Below are 11238 nucleotides of genomic sequence, written 5' to 3' on the forward strand. Positions count from 1 at the left end.
GGCTGGGGGAGAGTATGTGCTCAGATGAGTTCTCTCCAGTATCTCTGTGTCATTCCATATTCCTCCATTCCACAGATTCTTTTTTTCCAAGGGAAGTCCTTTCTCTGAACTGTGGCTTTCACACAAGTTGGTGATTCTTTTGAGAATATAGCTCACCTTTGTGCTACCTCAGTCAGCTCTCAGCATGGAAGGAGACAAGGGCACGAGAAGACAACTGGGCTGACTTCTCAGGAGGCATCTGTCATTTCAGGTAACACCCAAACTTCCTAAAGTGGATCAGTAACTTGGCAAGTTCCAAAGCATTGGAAGCTGCTGTGGCATGGATGAAGTCCACTCAGCTTTCAAGCTGGCTTAGCTCTGTGCCAAAGGGAAATTGTGGGCAAGTGGAGCATGTGTTGGGCCTGAGGTTAGCTATCACAGTGCTCCCAAAATACTGCTGCACCTGGTGAGCTGATCCCCAGCAGCTTTTTGGGGGTGGAAGCATTCTGGGCAACAAAACAGGGACAGTGTTTCTGGTGGTGTCCACATCGAGTGCTTCTCCACAGACCATGCCAGGGGAAAGCAGTGTGTGCACTGAGCATTCAGTGTCTCAGGCTCCAGGATTACAGCTTATTAAGTCACCTTTCAGCTACTTCTCAGCAGCAACCATCAGCTTCAGGGGTCTCATCAGTGAGAAACTTCAGGCCTAAGCTCAGACTTGACTCCATCCTCTGCTACAGAACTGAGCAGGAAGCCCAGTGTGGGATGCTTCTGGAAGTTTTCATGCCTGTAGGAGTCAGGCAACAGCTCAGTTAGGCATGGATTGATTTTCTACAAAATTTTTCTTTCTCTTCCCTCATTTCCAGCCAGAATGAAGTCCACATCTATCTTGTTGATAGGATCATTTTAGCAGCTAGTGGGCCATGGGAAAAGCCAGTCCCTTCTGGGTTCTTGTCCATTAGCCATGCTTGTAGGTACTGCTGCAACACAATTAATTATTACTGCTACAAGTTTCTCCTTCACTTTTATTAAATGTGTTTTCTGTTTGCAGGCTGCTAAATGGTTTGTTGGCCTTAGTTTTGTTCATGTAATAACTCCTGCTTCCCTGCCAGCACCAGCCTCACTGCCTGGGGTAATGATTTTTGGCTGTTCTGAGGGTGTCCATTTAATTACAGGCTATCTCAGGATAGATTCCCTGCATGTGCAGTGCAGTAGTCTGTTCCCTGCTGCAGACCAGTTTTCCCACTCTGTCCCTTTTTTTGTCTGGGAAGTGGTGGGATCTAGATTAATATATCTGGCTTTTCACCCTCTATAAATTTAAATCTATCTCCACGTACACTGAAATAGGAGTTTCGTGGGACACCTAAGTGCTGACTTGGAAAGAAGCAGTCTGCAAGCAGTGGGATTAATAAATCTTTATGTCCTAGAGCACTGGCTCTCCCAGTTGAATCCCTTGGGCAGTGTGAAATCCCTGTGTGGATCCATGAATGCTGAAGAGAAATTTGAGTTATTTTTCAAGTGTGCCTTTTAGCCTTATGGCAAAAAGGTGGTTATGGTTCCGGGATGGGCAGGATAAAAAGCAATCCATGTGGATGAACAAGGCATGGAGCAGGTTTCAGTCACCACCAGTTTGCACTGGATTAAAATGTGCAGCTGAGAACTGGAAGGCATTGGCATCTCTGAGACTCATGCCCATGTGTTCTGTGGGGTTGTGTGTCTGGGTATTCCTGTCCCATCATGCAGAACCATCTAAACACACCAGTCACTATATAAAATCCTGTAATATGTCTCATTACTCTGTTTCCAACACCTTCCTGCTCTGACAACAGAAGTTACTTTCCAGTTACTTGGAAGTTACTTTCCAGTTACTTAGCAGTTACTCTCCAGTTACTTCCAGTAACATGCTGTTTGCATTAGTAGTGACTGTAGATCAGTTGGTTAGAGGACCCAGCTCCCCTCACTGCCCTGTGCAGACACTGTCTGGAGCCACCTCCTCCCACCCCTTGCCTTCCCGCAGAGCCCTCCAAGAGCCTGCAGCATTCCTAATCCACCCTTTCCATCTCTGCCTGCCTCTCCCTGTCATTGACTGAAGCCTGAACACGAGCCTGGGTTTTTAGTGATTGCTGTTCCCAGAACTCAGTAGGCTGAAGGGGGTGGAAAGGAGATAAACATCAGAGTTCAACATCCAGACAAACACAGCAGAGCACACATAATAAATCCACCCCCAAATGCAAATATATCGAGAGAGATTCCTTCCCCAGGGCTCAGGGCAGAGCAGGCTTGGACAGGAGAGCAGCAGGATGAGGTGAGTGCAGTCACAGGGCCTTTCCCAGCTCCTCTGGTCCTTTGGTTTTGTTCTAGAAGGGAGAGGTGTGAGTCTTATCTTGTTTAGCTATGACTCCACTGATACATCTTGATTTCTTCCACTGCCAAGTGAGAAGGGGTGAAGATTTCAGCTGGCACTGAGTTACCTGATCTGGTGTCAAGACTGGCAGTTGGATGTGTGGCTTTTGGGGTGTGATCTGAGTTAATGCTCACTCTTTCTCCCTTAACCTCTGTTCCTTTGACACAGGCTGTTTGTCTTGCTGGCTGTGCTCTACAGTGGGGTAAAGAGCAGCATTGTGCTGCAGAAAATGTATGGGAGGATCACATCCCCCAACTTCCCAAACGTCTACCCAAATCACAAGGAGAGAACCTGGAATATTACTGTCCCCAAGGGATATTCTGTCCGCATCTACTTCACCTATTTCAACCTGGAGCTGTCCTACCTGTGTGAATATGATTATGTGAAGGTATGTGCAGAACAGGGCGAGGTCTATCAGGGCTAAGCTGTTAAAAATGGTGTCTATGTGATCCTGGGCACATGCAGGACCAACAGAGCTCTTGTAAGCACTTAATTTTAGTCCACTTGTAAAGTCCTTATCTGTCCTTGGATCTGGACAGACCTCCAGAAACAGCTTTTGGGAGCATCCAAGTCTCCTTCCTCACACCATTAAACACATGCTTTCCAAGCCAGGGCAGCAGGTTGGGAAGAGCAATGCCCTGTACTCATCTGATGGATTTGTTTGCCTGTTTTCCAGCTGAGCTCTGGTGGGAAAACCTTGGCTACTCTCTGTGGAAAGAACAGTACAGACACTGAGGAGGCTCCAGGCAACAAGACGTACATCTCCATCGACAACAACCTCATGGTAGTGTTTCGGTCTGATTACTCCAATGAGAAATCATTCACAGGCTTTGAGGCCTTCTATGCTGCTGAAGGTAAGAGACCAGCTCCTCTTGTACATGGAAGAGCCACAGATGTGGTAGAGTTGGTGCTTCCCTGTGCTCTCATAGCCTGTGGCTGCTGATGTTGGGTGGGAGAAGACAATCTCATTGTATGGAGGCAGATGCAGAAGGGCACAGCAGCCAAAGGCAAACAGGCCAAGTTCACATAACACAGCGTGGCTCAGACCAAGAGAACGTGTTGTTGAAGGGTGTTGTTTGCCTAATTCTGTGCTTTGCCCATTAGACATCGATGAGTGCAAGCAGCTGGTGGATGGTGAACCCCTCTGCAATCATCACTGCCACAACTACGTGGGGGGCTACTATTGCAGCTGCAGGGTTGGCTACACACTGCATGAGAACAAGAGGACATGCACAGGTGAGCTCTTGATAGATCAGGGCTTAGTTCTCTTCCTACAACATCCACTTCAGTCCTGGCTCTAACATCAGAGTGAGAGCTGTGGGGTTTTATTGTCGTTTTCAGTATTCCCTATGCACCTGGTGCAGCTGGAAGGAGACTCAGGGGGTTAGTCAGGGCTGTGAGTAGAGGTCTGCAGAGTGGCTGTGAGCTGCTGACTGCTCTCAGGGACAGCAATCATGTCAGTGGAATGGTGCACTGGCAGGTGGTTTTGGTTACTCCTTTCCACCTCTGTTCCAGACACTGTGATCCAGTCATTAAATGGGAGACTGGCCAGACATGGATCTCTTGTTCAGAGGGACTTACAGTGTGAGGTTTGTCTCACTAAATGCTGCCTGGCTCTGCTCCTCAGTTCACAGCTAGGAAAAGCTTCTGTGTTGTCAGGTGCCTGGATCAGCACCTCAGGATTCACTTGGCAGTGAAACATGTGCCTACACAGGGTGAGAGGTTTATGTCTTGTGGGTGTAGCTTTGCCACCTGAAACTGAGTCCTGTCTGGAAAGAACCACACAAATGCTGCTCATAAATACTGTCACAGGTGGAAGATAGTTTCTTTGAGCTCCCCAGTGCTGAAAGGCAGAATTGGATCTAACTTCCAGTGCTTCAGGCTGCCTTGGCATTTGGCTTCCCTACTCCAGCCTATTACAGACTCTCTCCAGCCGTGGCTGCCTGGGAATGATTCAAGACTCAAACTGCTCATGTCTCCAGTGTATTGGAACAGAGCTGTTCATTCAACCTGCCCTTCCTAAAGTGGTGGCTTTTAGCACAAATATATGGATTTACTGAGGCTGTAAAGCATGTGCCTGGCCTTAATGTGGAGGTGCAAAATGGAAAGCTGTGAACTAGCAGACGAGCAGCTCTGAGTTGACCATCCATGTGTGCACACTTATGCCTTCCTCCTTGAACACGGCCTGGGCAGGGGGAGCTGATCAGCAGTAGTGAAGGGCTGGGATACCTTGGTGGTGCAGATGTACACGTTGGGAATTGCTGTGGTGCAGCTGATGTGCTGAAACCTGTTCATATTTCAGAGCCTTTAGATCCAGCATTGCAGCTGCTCCAGCCACTGGGCTGCAAAGCAAAGGTCTCTGCAGATCTCCTTCATGAGATGAAGGCAAAAGCTGCCCCTGTGACTCCTGTCTGAGCAGGCTGATATTGACAGGCTCTTTTTTTCTCCTTTATTTTCCAGCATGAGATAATTAAGCTTCTCCTGGCTTAGGCAGAGATGGAGACAGATGTGCTGGGAAGAGCTGGTTTCCCTCCCTCCTGACCTGCCTGTCGCAGTCCAGCCAAGGGCTGCAGGCTGCTCTTGCTCCATGACTTGCCTGTGTGGTTCCTTGCCTTTCAGACCTGCCTCCTGCACACAATAAAGAGGCTGTTCCTTGTTGAAAGCTGATGGCAGCCTCTGGGACATTCATTTTCTCACATTTCCAGGGTAAAAAAGAAGGTAGATAAGGCAGGAGCTGATAAGAGAGAAAGGCCCCTGAGCACCGAAGACTCTTGAATATCTTGTCCAGCTCTTGTTGCTTGACCTTCCATAGTTCTTAAACTCCACGAAAACCAGAACCAAACCTATGTTCCCTAATGTTCCTTTTAGACATGCACCCAGACTTGTAGATTGAACTTTTCTAATCAGAGCCCATTTGCCCTTTGGAAAAGTCTGAATATTTTGATATCCTCATTTTGTGACTCTGGCCATTGGGAACTTAGCCTGGTGGCTGAAGTGTGTTCTGGTGAGCAAAGCCTCAGGGTTCCAGGAGTTTGGAATGTCACAGGGCAGCTGAGGTGTCTTGTCTTCATACAGGGGAAGGCACAGTGCCCTCCCCACAGAGGAGATGCCACACCAGGAATGCTGTTCATCAGCTCAGTTGATTGTGGTACTAATTGATGCTGCCTCAGTCCCTCACAATGCCTCTCCCTGCTCCACAGTATGTCCAGCTGATGTCCATTCAGGCTGTACCCTCTTCAGGCAGGGTCCATCTTCTTAAAACACTTTGAAGAAATGCCATGCCCAGTACTTGTCAGTGACTGGAGCTCCCCAGCTCTGTGATGGAAACATGATGATTATTGCAAGAGTTTAACAAGTCAGAGCTGAGCAGCTGTAGGTGAACTGCTGAAGGGAAAACAAGGCTTTGTTTAAAAGCCTGAGGGATTAAGGAGCTTTAGCTGATCAGTGTTTCCTTATTTCTGCAGTTTAGCAGGGGTTGCTTTTAATTGTTATTTATGAGGTTCAGTTACTCCAACTCTTTAGTGCATAGAACACAGAGGGGAGAGAACCCTTTTCCAGGTAAGCTTGGGAGGGCATGGAGAGTCTTTCAGATGGGACACTGAACTCATTTCAGGCCACTGCATTTGCAGACTTCTCTGTTCCCTTGGGCAAGTCATTGATAGCAGCTTTGAACATCCATCAGCAAAACGAGAGGGAACACCCCTGCCCTGAATACTGGGATGATGTTTAGTGTGTGTCTAGGAGTTAGATGCTGCAGAGAACAGATTTGGGGGCAGAGTGGCTGTGCAAGCACTACCAAGGCTTATTTCTGCCGTGTTTAATCTTGTTCAGAAGCTGTTTCATGGTCACAGTGAATTGTGATCAAAGCAGCTTGAAGTTTTGTCATGGCTCAGTGATACAATTTATGACCCACCTTTTGTTGGAGAACTAATGAGCCACTGACAATGGACTTGCAAGTTTTGAGGGGCTCATTTTTCAGAGTTCAAGCCTCTGGCAAACAGCTCACTGTGATCCTAATAAAAATATGGCCTAAGCATAATTGAGCACTCTCAGGATAGCTCTAAAGCTTGGACTGAGCAGTCAAGGGACAACATTTCTGCTGGCAGATGTTAAAAAATTATTTGATCCTTTTTGTGCTGGGTAGTTTATGACTTTCTTACTTGCAGACTTCTGGAAAAAAATACTGCCCTGACAGAAGGAACTCCCAGTGGCCACATCCAGGGGATATTAGGAGAAAAGCAAGGTCCAGTCTAAGCCTTTTCATCTTCAAGCTGCAAATTCTCTTGGACTAGCAGAGTACCTTCTGTTGGGTCAGCTAGTTTTGGCTACTCATGTGAGCACAGGTCAAGAGAGTTTATAGGTGATGATTCATGTCTTCTCCAAACTGTATAATGAAAATCTTACATCAAGTTAAGAAACTGAGTTTAAAGGAGACAGATGTCATGAAGTATGTAGAACTATAAGTCTCTAACTTTCTCCTTTTCTAGTCCTTCAAACCAAGGCTGGTTCTCTGAATTACTGAGCTACTAACAGGGCACTGTTTTGTTTGTACTGTGCCAGCACGTGGGGAGCCCAGCTCTGTGCAGAGCTGTGGTGCTGTTCTTTGCTACACAGAGCAGTCTGTGCCCTGAAGAGCATCTAAACCAGCACCTGGGCAGCTCAGAGCAGACCTGGAATGTGCATTCCAGAACAGACCCAGGCTGAGGATCCCTGGAGTCCAACCCGTGGGACTGGCCAGCACCTCATGCTTCAGTGGGCAGTACAGTTCAGTAAGTGTTTTTTCAAGTAAACTTCCATGCAGAAGCATAATCCTGTTTTTCTATCAGATTTGTGGTTTTCACCCTTTAATTTCATCATGTGTCCCTTTGCCCTCTGATTACTAGAGAAAGTAAACAGCTTTCAGGAGCTACAGTGTGTGGTTATGTGCAGTGTTGTTCTGTCTCTACAGGTGTGTGTGTTAGCACACAGAGATCTTCTCTGCACCATTTCTCTCTAGTCCCTGTATTTGCACTGAGCTTTAGTCTGATAACATTCCTTTAAACATCCTTTAAGCTAAGGAGATAACATGATCACTATGGTAAATAAAAACCAAGGTGTTGCTCCTTCCTAATTCTGAGGTTCATGTCAGAGAAAATTTAACCTTACCAACCTGAGTATCCCTTCTTTACATGGCAGATCCCATGGGCAAAAGGCTTTTGTAGGTAATAGGAAAGGATTCTGATGCAGAACTGGCAGAGGATTTGAGATTCTAACTGCCTAATGATTTCACTAGGGAGTTAGGTGTGTAAAATAGTCCTCATTATATTGTGGCTTGTGTGCTTAGGGTAGGAATTCCCACTGAGTCTTTTTTCACACCCAAGGATTTCATGTAGCTCTTCCTATAATTGCCTCCAGACTACTCCTGAAGGGGCTGTAGAGTGGGACAGAGATGGCAGAATGAGGAAATTTCTGTGTTCAGAGAAGCAGATTTTTATGCACTTACACAAGGCTGAGCAGTATCCTGCTAGATCTGCATATGAAGCAGGTTTTGGGGTGTTTCTTAGCCTGGGCTGCAGGAGGTGGAAGGAGGAATTTCAGTGGGACCTTAAAGCCTGAGAGAGGTAATGAACTCTATGTAACTGGAGTATTTTAAGCAGCACCTGCAGCAGCTCAGGAGAATGTGCTGGAAAAAGTGCTTTATTCTCACATAACCTTCAAATGCTTCTGTAGTTTAAGGCACAGTCAGTGAAATTACAGAAATATGCATTTAGCTGGGAAGAATTAAGGGAAAAAATCCTCACTTACTGATAATCCTCTACAAGTATAGCGTGAAAGGAAAAGATTTAATTCCCTTTGGAGCTCAGCTGATCCCTGGTGCAAAGCAGTGTGCTCTTGGGCTGGATTCAGAGGCAGCAGAACCTCCAGGTGAATTAGTCAAACTTTCTCTGCTTCTGTGGACCAAGAGAGCATTTCAAAGAGGATTTATAAATGAGGAGAGTGCTCAGTTTTAACAGAATAGGCATTTCTAGGTGTTTGTTAACTGTTTGTGTTAAAAGCTGTGTTAGAGAACCTAGGAGAATGACTTCAGTGGAACACCCAGGGATGCTCAGCCACTTGGGGTGATGGTTCATGTCAAATAAAAGCAGCTGCTTGTAGCTTTCTTGGGAAGATGAACAGGGAAAGATAGTTCTGAAATCACATTTTGTGCTAAAATAAACACTTGTTGCCCAAGTGCATCATTATTTCTGTTAGGGTATTGTAGTTGTGCTGAGAGACACAGAGATCCAAAAGATTATCCTTTTACCTCTTCCTGCTTTCCCAGTAAACATTGGTAATCCAAATACTTCCTAGAGCAACAAGTAGGGCTGGCACATCGGGATGGGGTGGCAACAAGCTTCATTCTTTGAAGTAAAAGAAGCTTAGACTCTTGACTAAAGGAATCTGTGGCTAGTTAAGGGACAGTAATGTTAATTTTCACATTCACAACTTGCTTCCCTCCCATTAAAATGTAACCTGAAAGTGTCCAGTCTGTTTTCAGGTGATAATCCGTAATGAATGACTTGGATAATGGCATTTTTTGTTGGTGGAGTTTAGCACGTTGTGTTTGAGGACACAATTCAAAGTGAAACAATTTCCCTCTTACAATTAATTCAGTGCCAGAGTGGTGCAGAAATCTGCCGGTGTTATCAAGCCAGTCCAGCATTCCTCATCAATTACAGGATTGCTCATACAGCTTTTGCAGCACATCATAAAGCCTTTGTTCCCAGCTGATCAAAGCACCACTTCACAGTGATCAGATGCTGTCAACAAGCAGAGATCCTCGGGGCACTTGTGGCTGTTCCTTCTTGCTTCTCTTCAGCAGGGAGCATTTGTGGCTCCAATTGTGTCGGCAAGAGGCACAGCTGGTTTTGCTCAGAGAATACAATTACATTCTAAATGTCTGGCAACAAAGGCATTAAAAAGAAAGAGCTGCATTCAGAGGCTTCTGGAATTGAGGAGCTGATAGCTATCTTACCACTTTGGACACACTGGAGCAGCAGACAAGCTGCAAATTTAACACCTCGGAATGTTTCTGATGAGCTCCCAGTTATCACACTTGTTTCTGACCTCCAGCCCTGAGGCTGTCTTAAGTGGAGCTTTCCTGGTGTCCTTCCCTGCTCTCCTGAGGCAGGAGGCCTGGATTGTGTTGGTGCCCTGGTCCTATCACAACAGAGAGAGAGAACACACACAATTTCCTCCACAGGGACATATGTCCCTGATGAAACACGAGACTGCTCTGGAGCTTTCACGAGGGGTAAATGTCCCTGATGAAACACATGAGACTGCTCTGGAGCTTTCACGAGGGGATAGACTAGTGTAGAGAAAGATCCACTCCCTTTACCCAGGTATGGCTGAGCTGAGTGAAAACAACTGCAATCATCATTTTCTGTTGTTTGTTTGTTTGCCCCAGCCCACTGTCAGAGCCAGGTTGTTACTGAGAGACTGGAGAAATCACCAGCCCTGACTCTCCAACTCCTTATCTCAGCTCCTGCAGCTACAGTAGCCAGGTAGAAGAGTTTCCTGATTGTGCTGGAATTCCTGGAGATCTTTCATGCAGAGCCACACACAGGAATGTTGTGCCCCTTTGATGTCCTTAAGGTAAGGTTTATTGTCTTTTATCACAGCTTATACAAGTCAGGCCCAGTTTTTTCACTGTATCTTCTTCAGCCTGAGTTTTGCCATGTTAATGTAGTTGGGTCTCCTTGTTTCTCTCCTGGTTCACTTCTTTTCCCTTCAGTTTTGTCATTTTTGTTTCCCTTTTTTTTTCACCTCTCAACACTCTCCTCTTTTGGAAAACTCACCAGAAGCAGTCACACATATGTGTGATGACTCTATGATTTCATACAGGATTACCTGTTCCCAATATTTCATGCTGGAAAGGTCTGAAAAGACCTGGATCACTGGAAAGACCAGTGATGCTTGGAAACTGTGGTTTCCTGGGTATTTTTGCTAAGGCAACTGCTAACCAAGTGGCTACTGGGGAATTCTGAAGTACAGTTTTAAGACAACTCCAGAATTCTGGTTGATCTTCCAGCTCAGTTTGGATTCAGGTGTATGATTTTATTTTAGGGAACAATTTTCCTAACTTGTCAAGAGGTATGAGGTATGTGATGAGGCAACAGACACTCTGGGCTGGTTCTGTCAGTACAGCCAAGCTCTGTGCAGGTCACTGCTCCCTTTTGGTGTGAGAGCATCACCTTGAGTCAGCCACAGTTTTAATCCCCTGTAACTGCAGATCTCTGCCCATGTGAGCGAAACAGTGGAGAGAAAAGGCAGAGAAAGGTTGTGTTTCCCCCCAAGAGCCTTTAGCAGTAAGTAACACGTTCGCTGGCAGGAGGAACGTTGTGCTCTCTGACCCTGCAGGTTTTCTGTGTCCCAGTCCTGAAGCACCACCGCATGGTCACAGTGCACCAGTACAATCTCCGCAGCCTCTGCAGCACGACTGGGCTCCCTCTCGTGACATGTGCGACTCCACGGCGATAAACCCTGGCGCTGGCAGCACCCTCGGCCTTCATTTCCCGGGGATTAACCCCCTAGGTGCCTTTTTCTCATTAGCAATTTCCAGAGCTCACGTAGTGGGATTAGGAGGTGTGTTGAGCACGCTGAATTTCTCAGCAATTGTCCTTTGATATCCTCCCCGAAGGATTGTTCCGTGCCTATGTGTAGATATGCCCATGCTGATGCCCTAACGCTGCTGCTTAGAGATTTGCTTCTAATTATGTTGGTAGAGAAGAATGATTTTACGAAAGATTTCACAAGATCAGTGTAGTGAAGATTTTTAATGTTCTTCCATTTGTTACTCATGTCTCCAGGGAAGAGAAAACAGGAATACATGG

General features: G+C 46.3%; 1 protein-coding gene across 1 annotated transcript in view; it reads left to right on the forward strand.

The window, feature by feature from the left end:
• Nucleotides 1-2207: 2207 nt before the first annotated feature.
• The window catches only part of MASP2 (mannan-binding lectin serine peptidase 2), an 11946-nt gene continuing 2915 nt past the window's right edge, over nt 2208-11238 (forward strand). The window contains 7 exon segments of the mRNA XM_009074136.1: nt 2208-2284; nt 2552-2771; nt 3060-3237; nt 3488-3619; nt 9813-9839; nt 9842-9917; nt 9919-10000. Coding sequence (XP_009072384.1) covers nt 2208-2284; nt 2552-2771; nt 3060-3237; nt 3488-3619; nt 9813-9839; nt 9842-9917; nt 9919-10000 — 792 coding nt within the window.

The sequence above is a fragment of the Acanthisitta chloris genome, unplaced genomic scaffold, assembly GCF_000695815.1.
Source record: "Acanthisitta chloris isolate BGI_N310 unplaced genomic scaffold, ASM69581v1 scaffold32344, whole genome shotgun sequence".
Classification (NCBI taxonomy): Eukaryota; Metazoa; Chordata; class Aves; order Passeriformes; family Acanthisittidae; genus Acanthisitta; species Acanthisitta chloris.